This window comes from Mustela lutreola, chromosome 2, assembly GCF_030435805.1.
Source record: "Mustela lutreola isolate mMusLut2 chromosome 2, mMusLut2.pri, whole genome shotgun sequence".
Taxonomy (NCBI): domain Eukaryota; kingdom Metazoa; phylum Chordata; class Mammalia; order Carnivora; family Mustelidae; genus Mustela; species Mustela lutreola.
The window spans coordinates 55,533,512-55,553,654 of record NC_081291.1 but is presented as its reverse complement, the minus strand read 5'-3'; the positions used below and the strand labels follow the sequence as shown (position 1 = coordinate 55,553,654).

The following is a 20,143-nucleotide window of genomic DNA, read 5'->3' as shown; positions in this document are numbered from 1 at the left end:
TAGAACCATATCCTGCTGCCTTGTGTGTGTGTATGTGTTGTGGGGTTTTTTCTTTTTTAAGTCTTTTTAATGAAAAAAGTCATTGTCTAAAGAGTTAAGTGCAGACAGGAGACATTTGGCTAGACTGATTTGAGAAAGGAGACCCTCAGGGACTTGGGAGTGTGAAGCAGCCTTCCTAGGTCCAGGCTTTGTTGTTGCTGGGCATGTGTGATGCCTGGACTGTGAGGGAGTGTGGGTCATGGCATGGGGGTGGGTGGGAGCAGGAGTGCCACTTTGGGAGAGGCTGGAGCAGGGTCCCAGTGCCTAGCACCACTCCTTGGAGGAAGAAGGTCTCCTCCTGCCTGTTTCTGGCATAGCCTGAACAGAGCCAGGCTAGCTTTTTCCTACACTCCTAATAAAACTCACTTTAAAACAATGGTGAGAGCGGTTCCAGTTTTCCCACGTTTCCCTGCTTGAGGCTTGGGCAAGCCCTCCCTTTTCTGAGAAGCTGGGGGATGGAATGAGCCGGAATAAACTGAGAGGCAGGTTTGGTCCCAGGAAATCTTAGCAGTTGCTACTCTTGGGTTTAGCCATCCTGTAACTTGCCTCCAGCATAAACCTGGTTACTTTTTCAGTGTGACGGTAACGATGGGAAGCTCATTTCTGATTTCTGTGTGTCATGCCCTGAACTTCCTGATCATGTAACATAGTGGTTCACAGACTCCATGGCACTGAATTTCGGAACCACCATATACTTAGTTATGTGACCTTGAGGAGGTCACTTCCCCTCTGTGCCTCTGTTTCTTCATCTGAAAAATGGGGACAGTATGATCTTTGTCATTGAGTTCTCATGATTAAATAAAGCTTATAAGGTGTCTGGAACAGTGTCTGTCATAAATTACCAATGAATACTGGCTAATATTTACTGGTCACTTACTCTGAACTAGGTGCTGCTTTTAAGTGTTTTACTTCAGTCAATTCAGTTTTCACAGTAACCTTATGAGGTAAGTACTCTTGCTATCCCCATTTTATAGATGGGAAAACTGAGCTGCAGGTCACTGAGCCAAGATAAGATTGAAACACACACTATCCAGCTTGAGAGCTGGCTTTTTTTTTATCTAGTGCTAAACGTATAGTAGGTACCCAAGAAATTGTAGCCAACTGAGTTTGTTAGGTGTGTTATGTCTGTTATCTCCTTTGAACTTTTAACATCCTTATAAAAAAAAAGGAGGAGTTTATTTCATTTTACCAAGAAAGAAACAGGCTCAGAGAGGCAAAGTATCATGGCCGAGATGACACAGACGATGTGTGCCAGAGTTGGGATTGGATCCCAGGTCTGTCTGAGCCTGGGGCCCATGCCTTTCCCACTTTGTCCCTGTAGTCTTCCCAGTATGTGCCCTGTCATGGATCACCAGACTAGCTTAACAGCAGCCTAATTAGAAATCATCAAGCTTGGCTTGGACATTCCAGCAGGCACCCAGGAATGAAAGTTAAATTAAGATGCAATTGGAAGGTGAAATTGGAAGATAATTACTCCTGGAACATATGGCTATGAGAGTTCCAGGGGGAATATAGTGAACTGCAGCTGAAACAGAGTCAGGGACTGAATAAGGAGATATCAGGGGACACAAGAAGAGCCATGAAGAGCCATGAGTTTAAATATGTTGTAGTTGGCCGGAGCAGAAGGCACTTACTAACTGTTTGGTGTGGGGCCCTTGCTCCACAGATGGGGAAACTGAGGCTCAGTGAGGGGAAGGGATTTGCCTAAGGTCACGCCTCTAATTAATGGCCAAGCCAGCAGTGGATCAGAGTTCCTGACTCCCAACCCAGTGCTCCTCCCAATACCCCTTCTCATTTAACCTCTACATAACTGACAAGGGAGCAGCAGCATGCATGAGTGTGAGTGACAGATATTTAATTAAAATAGAGAAAATATAAACTAGTAATGGGGGCTGGCTGGGAATGATTCCTATCACTAGAAGCTATTAAAAATCTCTTCCTCCTGTCATTGTGGTTCTCCCACTGTCAGTTAACTCTTGGCGTCTTGGCTTAAAGGGTATTCTGCATTTGAGCTATCCTTACCCATAACAAATTGCCAAGAGGTCCTGGGAAGAGAGGTATGAGCCCCCCGGGCTCTGTGATACAGGGAGAAGGAAGTTTCATACCACCACTAGAGAAACACAGGGGACAGTAGAGGGGCCACCAGCCCCATCCATGCTGAGTTCTAGATAGTCAGAAGGTTCAGCTTCACCCAGAGGTGGAAGCCCCAGCCCTGATTTATCCCATAATCCCCCATCCCTGCCATACTGAACTCTTTATCATACTCCCAGACAGCTTGCCTCTAACTGCCTTTGGGCCTCTGCACATTCTATTCTCCCTATCTGGCATATCGAGCCTCTTTTCTGATTATGAAAATCCACCTTGTCTTTCTACATGTACTCCAGTGCTACCTCTTCCTGTGGGTCTTCTCTATGCAGAATTGATCTGGGACCCAAATAACCTTATACTGAGGATAGGGCAGAATTGATCTGGGACCCAAATAACCTTATACTGAGGATAGGGGCTCTATCAGGTTCCTTTTGGTGAGGGAGGCAGGAAGGGAGCAGAGCTGAAGCTCACACACAACCTTCATTTTCTTCTTCCCCAGTGTCTCCTCATAATCTCAGGGCCACTGCAGCTCACTCATGAGCCCTGTTCTTTTCTTTGTTCACACTCATTCACTCAGTGATCTCACTAGGCGCAGGCCTTAAATTCCATCTCTGTGATGGGTACCTCCAGCCAGATCTCTCCCCTGAGAACCCACACTGATCTATCTAGGAGCCCACTTGATGTCTGTCTCCACCTAGGTTGTGTGGTAGGAAACTCAGGTTTAGCATGTCCGGTCAGAAATTCTGGCTTTCCCTCCCCAGCACCAGTTGAATTCCCCAGTTCAGTCCCAGTTCAGTTGGTGGTAACTTCACTTCCCCAGTTCCTCTGACAGAAAACTTGGGTTTCGTCCTTGACTTCTCTCCTTTTACACCTTATGTTCAGACTGCCAGCAAATCCTGCCAGCTCTGTCTTCGCGTTTAGAATCTGACTCTTCTTTACCACTTCTGCTGCTGCCAACCTGGTCCAAGCCTTTATGGTCTCATCTCTTGCCTAGATTATTGCAAGAGCCTCCTCATGGTTGTCCTTGCATCTGTCCACACCACTTCTACTTATTCCAGCACATTAGCCAGAGTATGCGTGGCCTCCTTCTCCTGGGGGGCGGGGGGGGGGGTGCTGCAAAATCTGCACCCTCCCTGTGACCTCTCTGATCTCCTCTCCTGCTTCTCCCTGTTGCTTGCTTGCTCATCCCTCCCTTCCAGCCACTTTGGCCCTCCTTGAACACACACCCAAGTCCTGGCTTCCCTCATCTCTCTAGTCTTTGCTCTCAGTGAGGCCTATTGCAATTTAAAATTGGGAAAAAAAAAAAAAAAAAACGCTCCTAATTTTTTCCACAGACTTTTTGATCATCTAACATACAATAATGTAATATGCTTCTCCTTTTTATTGCTTATCTTCCTCTAGTAAAATAGAAGGTTCATCAGGGACAGGGTGTTTGTTTTGTTTATTGATTTGTCCAAAGATCCTAGGTGGGTGCCCTGCACATAGTAGATGCTCAGTTAATATTTGTTTAATGGGCTCAGATTAATGGAAATTAGATGGGAGCAAATAAAAGCCAGTCATTCACCTTATGGTCAGTTAGTACTTCTGAACCCTGGACCCGGCCTTATTTAAATTTCATACCTGACTAGCTATCTCTGATTTCTCTGGTCTCAGTTTCCTTGAATTTTACCCTTTTCTGCCTCAGTAGAAGCTGGGAGCCCTGAGTCTCCACTGTAGAAGAAAGCTCAAAAGCTCAAGGGCAAAAAGGTGAAGGCAGAAGTTCAAGTGACTAGACCGGGAAGCAGGAAACCCACGTTCTACCCGGGCCCTCCTCTAGATTTGCAAAAAACTATATGCCTCGTCTCTGTGTGCCTCAGTTTCCTCATCTTTTCCTGAAGGGTCAGAAACTTTCTGATTCTGGCATCCTTTGATCTCAGAGAGGATGCAGGTGAAACACCCTGAACCTCAGAGCTGGAAGCAGGACATGGACACTAGATACTTGTCATTCCTAAGGGATCCTGTGGGGAAGGCATTTTCTTGCAGGATCACGCCTCAGACACCCACTGTAACCTTTCTCGAGGAGACAGTACCCACAGATCAATAGCTTGATTGGATGAAGGATGGAGTGGGGGTTGGGGTGATGCAGCCAGGGTGATGGTCGTTTTTCATGGCCCAAATGTCCCTTCGTCAGGTCTCATGGCACTCATGTGAAATACCACCTGCTAAGGATGAGAAATGAGAGTCCCACCCTCAGAGAATAGTGTCATGCCAGTGCCTGACACCTGATGTTGGGAGGCTAGTATTATATATCAGTATAAAGCAAGACTTATGTCAAGGGAAGATGTGCGATAGGCAAAGACTGACATTATTAGAATAATAACAGCTTCTCTTTATCGAGTACTTCTACTTGAAGGCCGACTGCTGGGCACTTTTAACATGTATCTTTTAATCTTTGTAACTTCTTGAGAGTAGGTGTTCCTATTGTACCCATTTTACAGATGAAGAAACCGAGGCTCAGTTTCATTGCTTATTAAATAGCAAAGCCAGGATTTGAACTCAGAGCAACCAGGCTCTAAAGGCTGATTCCGTTACTCTACAATGACAGATCAGCTTATGGTTAGCCGTTTAAACTCCACATAGTTGAGTGGGTTTTTGTTGTTGTTGTGTGTGGTGGGGTTTTTTAAAATTTGTTTTGTGCTTTACTAATTTGGACAGATGTTATTTCTCAATTAGGACATATTTGCTTATGGAAACAAGGAGTTGGAAGTCCATTTATATTTTGAAAACTCTGTGTTATTATCTAGATGTCAGTGGTTGGCCTGGGTATTAATGTAGATGAATGTAGGTATGGGTTAGGGGGTTGGTGCGATGGGTGCTTTAGCCTTTAAAGTCTTGACAGCTGTGTCTTTTCTCCCTTTCTTACTGGCAGCTACCACATTTTACATCTGGCTGTGTTCTAACTGCCAGTCCACACCTCTCCTAATTAGCTGCACACTGGAAAACCAGACCACTAAGGTCATTCATTTATTTGCAGAGTGCAACTAAAGAGACTCTGAAATCAGGCCCCCTCAGGAACAGGGTGCATGGGCACCTGTGTTCTTGCTATTCCAGGCCTTTTTAATTTCCTTTGGAGACTCCTCAGCTGAATTTTATGTAGCTCTGCCAGTTTAGGGGAGATACTTACTTTGGCTTCAGATGTTTTGAAATTGAGGTGCCAATGGAAAAGTCTCACGGAGATGGGCTAAAACTCCCATGAGTTTTAGCACTGTGAGCACTGTGCTGGCCAGCACCATAGCCACCACCCACATGTGGCCACCGAGTAGCTAGAGTATGGCTAATCTGAATTGTGATGTGTTGAAAAATGTAAAATACACATTAGGTTTCAAGGACTTAGTTCAAAAAAGAATGTCAAATATTTCTTTAATATTTGTGTATTGATGACATGTTGATCCAGACATGATTCATTGATTATATGATATTAAAATGATGGGGTTTTTTGATATATGGAATTTAAAAAGAAATGGTGTTAAAATTAATTTCATGTTTCCTTTTACTTTAATGTGGCTATGAGAAAATTGAAAATTATGTGGTAATAAACGTGGCTCACACAGTATCTCTGCCAGAGAGCCCTGAACTATACAGATGGCTGGGATTAGGTGCTGCAAGGGTTTACCTGGGAGTCAAGTGCATGGGGAGAAGAGTTTGCTAACAGACTTCTAGGACCGCTGCTCCACCTCCCTTCTGTCATGATCCAGGTGGGCATTCTGAAGCTGCTCTGTGTCAAACCTAGGCCTTAGTGGGGATGGCCCTGGGAGACAGGGGTGGCTTAGGAGGAGACTTGTGTGTCATCATCTATAGGCAATGGGGAGCCAAGCAGGGCGTTTGAAAGCGAGAAGTCAGGATGGATTGCCTTCCTGGAAAGCTTTATTCCTCACTCTGTCCACAGTGTGGCCCGGGGCTTAGAGGCATGGAGGCATGCTTGTGGCAGGACAGATGAACTTGGAAGTGAGTAGCTACTCCCTGGACCCTTGCATTTGTCCAGATCCCTCCCGTTCTGCAAAATACAGCTGAAATTTCACCTTTTCCAGGAGGTCTTCCTCGTTACAGTAACTCTTGCTTCTCTGACTTGTGTTGCATGTACCACATCCTTTATTCTGACATGGTCAGCTAGATCCTCCATATCTGTAAGGCAAGAGACTTTTTGCAAAGATCCATGTTTGAAAATACTATACAGTTTCTCCCATGAAATCTGGATGCCCATAAAATCTGGATGCAGGGCACTTGGCTAGACACCAGTCTTGACGCATGTAGAATTCAGAGGTGACCCTTAGAAGAGTCATGCATCACTGTCACAGACCTTTGGTGTATCATTCTTGAAGGAATGAGATAATGGCTATTTAATAATAACCTTCCAAGGGTCTGCGGCTCTGTCCTCTAATTGTGCTTGTTAGTCTTGCCTCCCTGACTCAACTGCAAGTATTCAACAGAGGTATTCTTCTCTTCTTGACCCTAGAAGACCTTCCCGTCAACAGTTCTATGCATATAGATAGTAGGTATCCAGTGAATTAACTGTAGTATGAGTAGAGTAGTATGAATAGAAGCTCCGTGAGGGTCCCAGGGATGGCGACTGTCAAGCTCCGCATTGTCTTATGGGTCCCTGGCAACTAGAAAGCATTTAATACGTGGCGTTGGATGAACGATTACAATGATCTGCACACCTTTGTTTGAGGAGTATATCACTGAGTTGAGTTTTGTTAGCTGGACTCTGTACAGAAGGAAGATCTATTCATTTTGTTTACAGAATGAATTATCAGTAGAGGTGAAAGGATTTTAAAGATGGTGGTGGGGGACATAAACCGAGGACAGAACATAGTGGATTGGGCTCACATAGGTTAGAAAACTCTCTTCGGTGCTTTCTTGAAAATACTAAGTAGGACACTCTGGATGGAAATAAGGGTAACTGTAATTTTTGTGTCCTTGTTTTCTCTATTTTCATCCTTCAGATTCACCAAAACCACCAGTTGCTCCCAAGCCAAAGACTGCCAGTCCCCTCACTCCAGTGACAGCACCCAAATTCCCTTCATCACCCCGGCCTGATAGTCTCCATAGTCCCAACTCCATGTCTAGGGGGCCAAAACCCCCCATCGCCCCTAAGCCCAGGCTGGCGACCCCCAGTGAGTGGAGAGCCAGTGTGTATGTGATCAACAGCTTGAACAAATGCAGCAATGGGAAGCTGCTCTGTGTTGACAGGGGGCTTTATGAAGAGCACCGGTCCAACTTGGAGTGCTCCGAGTCTGAAGCTGATGAGGATTACATCGTGGTCCCCAAGTCTCCACCAAAAGAGGATGGACCCAGTGATAGCAGCTCTGCGGAGAATGCAGTAATGGTGCCTCCAGATGCTGCTGGGGGAGAGGATTGCCAGGAGGGAGGCAAGGGGAGTGACCCGGAGGGGATGGGAGCTGCTGAGGACTTGGCAGCCCCAGCAGAGGTAGTGCCGAGTGAAGAGGCTGATGGAGGCACAGCCCCCACTCCTGAGAATGTGGGGGCAGAGGATGGTGCCTGTGACCCGGGGGCAGAGGAGCAGACGTTTACAAGTGAGGAGGAAGAGAAGCTAATGGAAGAGCACAATGTGTACAACCTGGAGGACAGGGGCCCTTGGGATGGAGAGGCAGTCCTTCCCAGTGATATCCTAAGTCACATTGATTTAGAGGCTCCATCAAATCCCAGTGATGAGCCTGGGCCCCCTGGGACACCCAGGGAGGCAGAAGAGGATGGTGAGGAAGGCTCTGCCAGCACAGAACCAGGGGCTCCAGATGAGTGTGTGAATTCTGACGGGCCCCCTGAGGGGGATGCTGAAGATGATAGCAAGGAACCCACAGAGAATGAGGGCTTGGCCACAGGTGTCCAGGAGGTGGAGATGGCCACAGACAGCCCTGAAGTCTCAGAGGAGAGGGGCGAAGATGCCACAGCCAGTGGTGACCAGGATGAGCCACATGACCAAAATGAGAAAACGGACCAGGAAGAAATGGCAGCAGTCACCCAGGAGGAGGGAGGGGACCCTCGAGAAGGTGAAGAACTGGTTCAGGATGAACCTGCCGAGGAGAGCTGCCAAATCATTCCTTATGAGAACGATGGCATGGATGACTTTGTGACTTCACTCTCAGGAAGTCCCTACGAGTTATTTCCGACTGAAAGCACCTCTTTCTGTAGCGAGAGCTACTCCTCTTTTCCCAAGTCAGCGAAAGACTTAGAGTCACAGCAGGAACCACAGTCTGGAGAATGTGCGGAGCAGGACCCCACTGTTGGAACTTCATGTGACTCTGAGGAGGGCCCCTCTGTCCCTGATGTGGTGGTCATGCCAGAGGATGAGGATGCCATAGATGATGCGCTCACCAACCCCTATGAGATGGGAGTTGACCTGGAGCAAGGGGCTAACCCCGAGGAAGGAGAGAAGCCTGAGACACAGGCTGCATCAGACATGCTGAGTGGTTATGGCACAAAAGAAGAAATGAACTCTGATGCTGAGGGTGGCCTGGTCTCTATCGACAGGAAGAATATCATCACGAGGACCAGGCCCCACTCTGGGAAGATGGCTGGCTATGTCCCAGAAACCGTCCCAGAAGAAACCGGACCAGAAGCTGGCTCATCAGCTATTGGCATTAGAGGTGGCAACAAGGAGGCAAGAAAGACAGCTCTTTCATTGGAGGGGAAACCGCTGGAAGCCAGTAGGGCCTTGCCAGCAAAGCCCAGAGCCTTCACTTTATACCCCCGGTCATTCTCTGTGGAAGGCCGAGAGATTCCAGTGTCCTTGTACCGGGAGTCAGAGGCATCCAGCTTGGATGACCATAGGATCAAAAGGAAAGATGACAACCTTTCTCTGCCTTGTATGATTGGCTCCTCTGGAAGTTTCTCCCAGAGGAACCACCTTCCATCCAGCGGCACCTCAACACCCTCTTCTGTGGTCGACATCCCACCCCCTTTCGACCTGGCCTGTATCACCAAAAAGCCCATCACAAAGAGCTCTCCCTCCCTGCTGATTGAGAGTGAGCCTCCAGACAAGCACACCAAGAAGAAGAAGTCATCCTTCAAGAGGTTCCTGGCGCTGACGTTTAAAAAGAAATCTGAGAACAAAGTGCATGTGGATGTCAATGTGTCTTCTTCCAGGTCATCTTCAGAATCCAGCTACCATGGGCCTGCCAGGCTTCTGGAAATCGACCGGAGGAGCCTCAGCAACTCCCCGCAGCTTAAGGCTCGGACTGGCAAGCTCCGGGCTTCCGATTCCCCTTCCTCCCTCATCTTCTACAGGGATGGCAAAAGGAAAGGTGTCCCCTTCAGCAGGACGGTGTCCAGAGTGGAGTCCTTCGAAGACCGCTCCCGCCCCCCCTTTCTGCCCTTGCCCCTGACCAAGCCACGGTCCATCTCATTCCCCAACGCCGACACTTCAGACTATGAGAACATCCCAGCCATGAACTCAGACTATGAAAATATTCAGATTCCACCCCGGAGGCCTGCAAGGGCTGGGACATTTACAAAACTGTTTGAAGATCAGAGCAGAGCCCTGTCCACAGCAAATGAAAATGACGGCTACGTGGACATGAGCAGCTTCAACGCCTTTGAGAGCAAACAGCAGAGTGCAGACCAAGAAGCAGAAAGGTACTGTGAAATTACATTTTCTTTGTTCTTGGGCAAGTGTGAGCATCCGAGATTAGGTGTAGGGGACAGAATGGACTTGCTTTTTAGTCTCAGGCTCTGTGTATTTCTAGCTGGGTGACCTGGGGTGAATGGCTTTACCTCTCTGAGCCCAGTTACTACATCTGTGAAATGGGATTCCTGCTGCCTCAAGGCAGTGTTTAAAGAGATCAGAGATGATCGTCTGGGTGAAAGTATTGAAATGCCAAATACAGTGTAAATGAGAGCATTTGTATTTCTATTATTTGAGAGACATTTCTCATCTAGGTAGATGGGTTTGCTAGTCCCCTCCAGGAAAGTCACCAAGAGAGAAGGTCCTGGTATTGTGCCAAACTAAATATCTTTCACCATCAGGAAAATACCCTAAATTGAAATTGATACCCTTTTACTGTGTAAATATACACTTTATTCAATGGAACTAGAAAAGACAATCTGTTTAAATTTTTTTTAAAGAGCAAAGGGTGCCCTGAGCTAAATTTCTGAATAGAAGCCTTGAAGACATACATCCAGGCTGATTTTATTTTACTTTTTTGGACTCATTCACCTTGAACATAAGAGTGAAACACTGAAATTATTGACAACTGTGGGGATTTTCTGACCCCACCCTCCCAAGACCAACTGAATGCCCTTATTGATCATTCCAAGTGGGTAACTGCCAGATCTTGCTGTTCTTGTACCTTGTGGATGCAACTTAAAGGCAATGCAATTCAGCCTCAACCATGTACTCTCTTTGGGAGCACCTGATTGGAATTAATACAAGCAAAAATCGTCGTGATTTTATTTTTATTTTTTTTTAAAGATTTCATTTATTTATTTGACAGAGATCACAAGTAGGCAGAGAGGCAGGCAGAGAGAGAGAGAGAGAGAGAGAGAGGAGGAGGAGGAGGAAGCAGGCTCCCTGCTGAGCACGGAGCCCGATGTGGGACTTGATCCCAGGATCCTGGGATCATGACCTGAGCCGAAGGCAGAGGCTTTAGCCGACTGAGCCACCCAGGCGCCCAGTTGCCGTGATTTTAAAGGACAACCTGATTCTGACCCCTTGTGTGCAGTGACTTCACCCAGTCCCACACAGCTGTTGCTGCTAGGAGTTCCCAGGGCGCCTGCAGTAATGAATAGATAAGATGATTTGCAATTAGCATGAGCTGTCTCTGGAGTGTAGATGCTAGAAGTGTTAAGGTGGTTTATTCTCCTGAGTTTTTTACATGGTTCCCCACCCTGGCTCCATCTTCTCCCTCCCCCGAGTCTGGGTGAGGCCGTTAATTAGTTCTTTCCAGAATGAAAGGGTTTGTTTGCTGGGGCAAAGGTAAACACTAACACTGTTGGAGGGACTGAGTTTAATTTGGAGAGTGTGGACTTGTGCAAACTCTACATGGTTGAGAACTGCACAGCCAATCAGTTCCTTGCATTAATAGTTATCAGCAGGGTTTGACAAGATCCAGACCTAGCTGAGTGTCTCCTAGTGTTAATGAAAATAGAACCGAGCTCTGAAACCAGAATCACCTAGAAAGGATCTCAAAGGGCAGATGGTCAAAGCTCCCGCCCTAACAGGCCTTTCTCTAACTCAGTTTGTACTTGAATTCCTCAAGCCACAGGGAACTCACCACCTCCCAGAGCTGCCTCATCTGTTGCTAGGTATCCTGATTAAATTTTCCTTTCTGACTGAGGCAAAAGCTGTCTTCTAATATTCCTACCCAACTCATGCTGGCTCTCCTCCTCTCAAGCCAGGCAAGTGAGCTAATTTCCTCTTTTGTATGACAGCCCTTCAGAAATTGAAGTCTGCTTCTGTAGAATCACTGAATTTTATAGCTGGAAGGGAACTTCGGACAACATTTGGTTCCCTTACAGAGGAGGAAACAAACACAGAGAGAAAAAAGGATTTACCTAAGGTAGCTCAGCAATTTAGTGGAGAAATCAGTGCTAGGACTCAAGATTTCCTGGTTCAGGCATTCTTAGTGAATTACATTGAGGGGTCCCAGATCTGATTGTGTAGGCTGTGAACTGCACTACTCCAGAGCCACATTCACATTCAGCTCCCTTCCCCCGGGGCTGTACAGTGCACATGTTGCTTGGCCATTTGCAGAGTCCCTGTTGCCTTGATCTGTACTTTGCCCAAAACCCAAAAAAGGTCCTTCATCAAATTAACCTGATAATAAGGGGGAAATATCCAAGAAAATGTCAATGCTTGACTGCTTCCTGTGTGCCAGGCATTGTGCTGGGTGCTCTCCCTGCATTTTCTCACATTTGATGCTACAGCCTGTGGTCATGGTTGAGTATCCTGTACTGTCAGACTCAGTGCAGTTGCCCTACTCTGATGCTATTTCACGGAAGGCCAGGCTGACCAGGATAAATCTCCCATGCAGGAACTACATCCTCTTGGACATCAATCAATGAGCAAAGCTTTCTTCTGTTTTTCCTGCATGAAACAGATGGAAGGGAAGGGGGAGAAAAATCCTCGCTTTGGGCTGAAACAGGTCTGGGCAAGGGAGGTTTCATACACATCAAGTTGAGAGGCATAAGGAACTGCTGTGGGGGTGGGGTCCTAGTGCTTCTTCACCTGAACAGGGGCTTTGAGAACCTAGTGGCTGGGGTGCTGCTGATCTGAGACACATGCCTAGGGGTGCTGAGGGTTGCTTTAGGTTGGGCTGGACAGGATGGAGCAAGAGGGTGGGAGAGGCAGTTCCTCCTCCTTCTGCTCCTGGCCCTGTCCTGCAGCTTGCTTTAGCATGAGGATCAGGGAGAGAAGCCAAAATAAATATCAACAGCCCTGAAAGGGTGCAGGACAGGATATTGGGATATTGTAGGTTCAAAGCCTGCTCAGCCACTGGCTTGCTGTGGGATCTTGGAAAAGGCTAGGCCACAGTTTGCTCATCTGTAAAATGGTAAGATTGGAGCAGACCCATGTTCCTCAACCCTTTGCCTCTCCTGTACCACTTGCACCACTTCTGTTCTACCCCCATACTATCACTTACTTACTGTTTTTCCTTCAATCAGTCTCTCTTTTTTATTTCAGACATACTTAGAAAGGAAATTTTATGTCACTGTAGGGAAATGGAAAAACACTATTGGTTGCCATAAATAGAAGGCAGTTATACAAATAAGATACAAAGGAAAGGAAAATAACGGGTATATTCTAGCTTGAGGTTATTACTTGCCAAGGCTGGAGCTGGAAGCCTGGTCCCTTTGTTAAACAGGGAGAGGTGTTAAAGATGTCCTGGCACCACACAGAGACTTTCTCCTTGGCATAATCAGAAGGATTCAAAAGGACTGAAAAGGGAATAACTCTCTCTCTGGTGTGATTCACTGTTATTTAAATCCAAGTCCTTTTTCCACTAAAAGTACCTCCCTTCAAGAAACATGTAGAGTATAGAATAGAATTCAGAGAGCCCTTAGAGAGCTCTAAATCAGAGTAGCAGCTCAGGGTCTAATGGATGATTGTAAAGTTTCTTCTATGTAGTTACTTCCTTTGAGGTTTATATACCCAGATAATAACATTTTAGGAGCTGCAATAATGTTATTAACAATTTTCTGTCTTGTAAAATAAAATTGTATACATTATTACTTACGTAAATTTCCCCCAGGGTATACAGAAGGTTTCATCATCTTTTAGTTTAAAGCATATCCCCAGAACATTTTTTTTTTAACCGCCCTGAATTGACCCTTATGAAAAACAAAAAATGGATCAGAGATCTAGTCTAATATTTACTTTTCAAATAGACTGTTTAATGTCCTCAGGCAGGACTCTTGGTTGGGGGACCTGATCTTTACCTCTGAGTGTCCCATGGCCCCTCAGTACATTGGCTATATGCTAGGAGCTCAATAAATATGTGTTGATGACCAGAAGCTTAATGATTCCATGCAAATTGGTGGTTTTGAGCTTCACAAGGGTCAAAGGATTATCATTTATTAAGCACCTGTCTTTGGCAATGCAATGCTAGGTGCTTTGTTATACACTTAATAAATACCCATTTGATGCAAAACAGTACATAAACTGCCTTGTCCTCAGTGTCTCATTTAAATCTCCATAATTGTATATTTATTTTTTGCATAGTAATGAGTCTACTTTAATCACTCAGCATTATACACCAACACGGATCCCTGAAGCTGCTTTTCCCCATTTCATTATGAGAATATTCAAACTTATAGAAAAGTTGAAAGACCTTTTACAGTGAATGTTCATTTGCCCACCACCTAGATTTACCATTTACATACTGCCACAGTAGCTTTTTCTCATCTCTCTCTTTCTCTGTTCTCTCCAGCTGTTACAATCAGTTCCCATATTGTTCTTGATGCATTTATGGTAGTTCTTTATGGATGCAGATGAGGACAGTGGAGCCCAGGGAGAGTCTTTGAGAGCACAGGGGCCAAGCATGTGGGCTTTAGCCAGGCTGCCTGGGGTGTGGTTCTGTACTCCACTCCTTACTATCTGTGTGACCTGGGACAAGGTCTGCGTCTTACTTTATCTGTCATAGGCAATCGTAGTGGTTCCTGCCTCTTAACATTAAGACAGAAGGAATTAGGGGCACCTGGGTGGCTCAGTGGGTTAAGCCTCTGCCTTCGGCTCAGATCATGGTCTCAGCGTCCTGGGATCGAGCCCTGCGTTGGGCTTTCTGCTCAGCGGGGAGCCTGCTTCCTCCTTTCTCTCTGCCTGCCTCTCTGCCTACTCGTGATCTCTCTCTCTCTGTGTCAAATAAATAAATAAAACCTTAAAAAAAAAAAAAAAGGACAGAAGGAGTTAATGTTACACATGATGAAATGATCAGTAAATATTAGCTACTATTCAGTGATATGGTAAGGTCACATAGTGGTAGATGCAGGATTTGAATTTGATTCCAGAGGTTTGGGTTGAGAGTCTGGTCCCTTTGATGGTGGGGATGTCTCTCTCTCTCTGTCTCTCCCTTCTCTCCCATATGATGGTTCTTCTGCATGAGTTTGACTTCGTGTTCAGGACATCACATCAATAAAACTGTGACCATGAACTTGCAAGCTTTAGCTGTGGGGTGTGGTTTCAGCACTACCTCTCACTTCCTCCTGGGCTGGGGTCAGGGCTGCAGAGAACAGCCCCAGCAATAGTAATTTGGAGTCATTAGGAGCCTCTTACACCAAGGACACCAGGACTGAAGTTTTTTTCATTCCATAATCATAATAGGTAGGCCTGGCTCTGTGACTCTGACTTTAGCTGTTATTTTGCTTGTATTTCACGATTGGTTAGCCACATTAGTGCTATAAACTATCCTCTGTTACACAGGTTGTAAGTAGCCAAACTAAGATTCGAGTCTAGGTCTTTCCCCATCTCTTGTTTCCTGTAGTTGAAAAAATGCCATGTTTTCTGGTGGTCTTCATCCAACAGCTGTAGTATCTCACTTGCAGAAGACAATGTAGCACAGCCACCACCAAAATGTTGGCTTTGTTTATTGGTCCAGACGGCTCAAGGAAGATTGGAGGGACACTTTCCTTTCTTTTCTGGTGGGTGGTGGGTGTGTTACTCTGTTGGCAGCTCATCAAGAAGGCTGACAAGCTTTCCTGGAATTTGCTAATGAGATACTCAGACATTTTGCCCTCCCTCAGGGCCATGGTGGAGGACACGTACCCCTCTGCGGCCAGCTGTGCCCTCAGAGCAGAGCAGCCAGGAGCTCTGGGTTGGGAGCAGACTGTCTGTTTGGGTTATACTACTTGTTAGAGGAGCTTCAGATGATTCAGCCCACCCAGGAGCAGCAGCTCATGAGTGCTCGTGCCTTCCAGGAAGAGCTGTGAAAGGTCTGAGGGCCAGCATTTCAGGACTCTTAGGGTTCTTACAGAGCTGTTCCTTGTTGGAATGCAGCTGGAATTACATCTTCAAGAGTCTGTGGATTGGCCATATTATATAGCATTCATATGAAGATAAGGAGTGGGAACATCCTGGTAATTCTATATTTTGGCTGATGATGACCTTTTGAGAAATGATTGGTTCTTGAGGAGCTGTGCCTAGTGAAATATGGACACAGAGAGGCAGACCAGGAACCATCACTGGCCTCAGTAGACTTACAGTTGGAGGGTAGCAGAAGGACTTCTACCCAAGCTCCTGGAATGCAAGGTAGAAAATGCTTAGGATCTAAGGGTGCTTGGGTAGCTCAGCTGGTTAAGCTTCTGCCTTGGTCTCAGGTCATGATCCCAGGTTCCTGGAATCGAACCCTGCATCAGGCTCCCTACTCCGTGAGGAATCTTCTCTCCCTCTGCAACGCCCCCACCACCACCAGCCTCACTTGTGCTCTCTCTCTCTTGCTGTCTCTATGTCTGAAATAAATAAATTAAATCTGAGAGAAAGAAAGAAAGAAAGAGATCAGGATCCAAAAGGTAGGAGTTTAGAGGAGGGTAGGATGGCTTCATAGACACTGAAGGAAAAGTAGGCTCTTGAATGAAGGTAGGAAAGAGATGCAAGGATTTGTGTAGAAACACAAATCTGTGGTTTTAGCAGATGAAGCTGTAGTAAACATGGTTTAATCTTGGTCAGGAGGTGCTTTGACATCTTTTTTTCTGGAAAACAGCTCCCATCATCGGCAGGCATGGAGAATATATAGAGGAGATTGGGTTGGAAGACTAAGGACTGAACTCAAACACCACATTTTTCTGATTTCCAGTTCTTAGACTAGTATGTTGCACTAGCTCAGCTAGCCATTCCTCACTCTGCTAACATTTTTTCAGCATCTACCAAACATCAGCTACTGTTTTAGATACTAGAGGTTTCCACCCCCTTGTGTTCTAGAGGAGGGGCTGTGGGCAGCCTGTACTATCTGGGAGACACTTGAGGTGGGTTTTGGCAAAGAAACAGGAGTTCATGATGGAGACAAACAGTCCAGGAGGAACACAAGCCTGTGCATGAGTCTGGGGATAAGAAAGGATCATGAAGTGGTCAGATGGACCTCAGTGTACTCGTCTGTGAGACAAAGTTGGGAAGGCGATTGGAACCCAACCAAAAAGTCCCTCGAATATCAGCTTGATGAGTGAGTGCCTTGCTCCCAGGTAGTCGGGGGACCGTGGCGGTTTTCAGCCTGGCAGGCACACAATGGAGATGGTGCAATGGCACGGGCACTCTGTTGGCAGGATGAAGTGGAGGGATGAAGAGGGGAGCAGGGAGACTAGTCAAGAGACCACTGCAGTAGTCCCCTCCTGAGAATACGAAGACCAGGCAGAGCCATAGCAGCTCGAAGGGAAGGAGTGGGGTTCCACAGTGAACACAGCCACCCACTTCTCCCGCGCTGACTCCAGAGCTAGCATGGGGCTAGCTAGCTAGCATGGGGCTGCCTTCGCTTTCCCCATCCTTTTATTTATTTGTTTACAGCCTGTCGGGGCCCAGATAAACAAAAGATTTGAGTTGGTTTCCAGTAAAAGACAAGCAAGAAATAATAAGAATTCAGCCCTTAAAATTTAAAGGATACAAGCCAAGTAATAAAGCTGGGGGAGATAATTGTACAGGCAATCCAGACCAAGGACAGCGACTGCAGCTAGAATTCCTAAATCCAGCACAAAATCTAGCCATAAGAGCCCTCCCTCCCTCCTCCCCAGGCCCTAGCGCACGTTCACCATCCTTAGAACGCAGTAAATATTTTGCTGAAGTGATTCCCTGAGAGAGTGAAACCTTATTTTTATATTTTACCACTGTAGATGGTGTTGCCCCCGTGAATATATGCATCATTGTAATACAAAGGTGATTTATAGCCTCAGCTATAAATCCTTGGGTGGGTTCATGCCAGATCTGCAACTGAACCTCCTGCTGATTCCATTGGTGCTGAGAGCTGCATGCCTGGATTTTTGGCACATCCCATCCATAGTATTCATGGGTATCTTTATATCTGCCTGAATGCTGGGAGCCTTCCTATTATTATTATGTTTTTGACAAATGAACTCATGCAGAGCTTTCATTAAGTTTCATTGAAAGGACCTGGAAATGCCATAAAAATTATTATAATCTCAAAACCATCACATTCCTAATGCATGCGGTTGTGCTTCTTGTTGAAATTGACTGATGAGAATATTCAGTTTTTAATTTTCTGACTTAAAATAAGACCATCTGCAGCTGTTTCTTTTAGCAATAATTTTTAATTAAATGCAATAAAATTTACAGGGAAGGACCCTAATAAGAAAATCGTGTCAGAAACACACTTATTGTAACATTTACTAACATGATATTAAGGCCCCCGACTATTTTTTTCTTTGCAGAGCTATAATATAGACGAAATCTTGATTAAGTGTTAGTCACAATGTGGTTTTACCTTCATAAAAGCAGGGTTTCCCCCTGTGGGAGGTGTGAAAATAATTCTCACTAATAGAAGCCAGTCTTGTTCCATGAGTTCTTTGGTGAAATATCAGCAGCAGGTCTTCTTGACCAGCTGAGCCCCAGAGGAGGAGTGAAGTCTTTGTTCCAGCCTGAGTTTGGGTGGTACTTGGGGTATTGGGCCTTACTCTCCTCTGCCTGTGGATGGGAGGTGAGCACATCATGTGTAGGATGTAGCCAAAGATGAAAGTCGTATCTGTAGTTCAGGTCCTTATTGTGGATTGGCCTGTGCTCTATGAGCTTCAGATACAGTAGGGAGCCAACAGATAAGATCCCTGCTCTGGCAGATGTGATCTCCTACTCGGAAGAGGAAGACAGTAAACCCGCTAAAAAGTAAACAAGATAATCAGAGTTAATAAAATCATTCTTTCGTGAGGACATTATTTTGTGGGGTGGAGGAGGAAAGAGCAATGTGATAGGAAGTGACTTGTGGGAGGGACATTTTAGATAGGATAGTCAAGGAAGGCTTCTCTGAGGAGGTGATGTTCGAGTGAACCCTGAATGATGATCAAACCATCATTGGGGGAAGAGCATCCCAGGCCCAGGGAATGGCAGAGACAATGATCCTGAGGCTGGAGGACCCTCGTAGAGTTTGTGGAGAGGCCGTGAAGCCAGCATGGCTGGAGTGCAGAACAAAACAGGGGGAGTGATAGGGGTGGGGTGGGCAGGAGCGTTTGTAAAAGATTTCGATTTTACTTTAAGGAGATGCCATTGAAGAGAAATGTTAAGATCCAAAAATGTTAAGGGAAAAAAAAATCCAGAAATGTTTGAGTTACTTGAACTCTTCAGACCATTTCCTAAGACTTGGACATTTTAGGGTCAGACTACCAAATAGTTTGAAGATCATAGCAAAGAGTATTTATTTGCTTTTCAGAATGGTTCTGGGAGTATAAACAGGTTGGAATTTAGATCCTGGCTATGTGAATTTTGAGCTTCTGGGTCTCTGATGTCTCTCCCACCTGTAACTGCTCTAAAACTGCTCAGGACTAGGAGTTCTGAGTTCCCCATCTGAGTGCTCTTTACAGAAGACTCTTTACAGAGAGGACTGGCCCAGCCATGCTAGAGGAAGGGTGTGTGGTGATTAGGCTAGGCAGTTCTTGAAAATGAATATGTTGCATTTGCACTTTCCTTTCTATGTGAATTGATTTAATCTGTGAGTCATAGGGAGCTAATGAAGGTTTTAAAGCAAGAGAGTGACATGATTAGCAGGTACTCCAGCACAGTGATTGTCAGATGTGGGGTAGAATGGCAGAACAGAAGCTACCACAGTAAGGTGTCTCAAGGGCAAGAGACTGAGGCATGGCAAAAGGACCTAGCGGCTCCAGCTTCTGGAGGCTGTAAGCCACAGTTACTGCAGTCACTGAGAACAGAATAAACCAGAGCTCCCACCGCTCTGGACCTGGGCATAGGGTTTCTTAGGGTGGTTGATGGCATTTAGGCAGCACAAATGACAGGACCACAGAGGCAGCATGGCATGGCAGGAAGAGAGAATGAGCTCAGGTCTGCCTTCATCCCTTACCTTGTCATGTGATCGGAGCCTCGGTTTCCTCACCTGCTGACATGTGCGTGATGGTCCCTTCATCACTGAGCCATCCTGAGGAGTCAGAGAGGGTATGTGTGCAAGGGTTTTGTTAGGTATTTTTTTTCCTTTTTTTTCTTTTTTAAGATTTTTATTTATTTATTTGACAGACAGAGACCACAAGTAGGCAGAGAGGCAGGCAGAGAGAGAGAGAGAGGAGGAAGCAGGCTCCCCGCTGAGCAGAGAGCCCGGCTCGGGGCTCGATCCCAGGACTCTGGGATCACAACCTGAGCCAAAGGCAAAGCCCTTAACCCACTGAGCCACCCAGGCACCCCGGTTTTGTTAGGTATTAGAGCATACTGTCATTCTCATACTTTGCTGCTGGGAGCTGAGGTGAAGAGCTATGGAGCCCATGAGACTTCCCTGTAGGTTCACTATATGCCAGGCCCTGTCTTAGACCCTTCATGTGCATTATCCCAGTTAATCCAAAACACCAGCCTGCTATAGAGGCTTTATACATA

General features: G+C 46.0%; 1 protein-coding gene across 3 annotated transcripts in view; it reads left to right on the top strand.

Moving 5' to 3' along the window:
• The window catches only part of FGD5 (FYVE, RhoGEF and PH domain containing 5), a 122,757-nt gene that overhangs the window by 1,609 nt on the left and 101,005 nt on the right, over positions 1-20,143 (top strand). For 2 of the 3 annotated variants that reach the window (XM_059161832.1, XM_059161831.1), the window contains exon 2: positions 7,110-9,759. In XM_059161832.1, the coding sequence (XP_059017815.1) occupies positions 7,110-9,759 (2,650 nt within the window). Of the gene's footprint in view, positions 1-5,704; positions 5,862-7,109; positions 9,760-20,143 lie in introns of those variants that run through there. The other variant, XM_059161833.1, reaches the window with a different exon arrangement.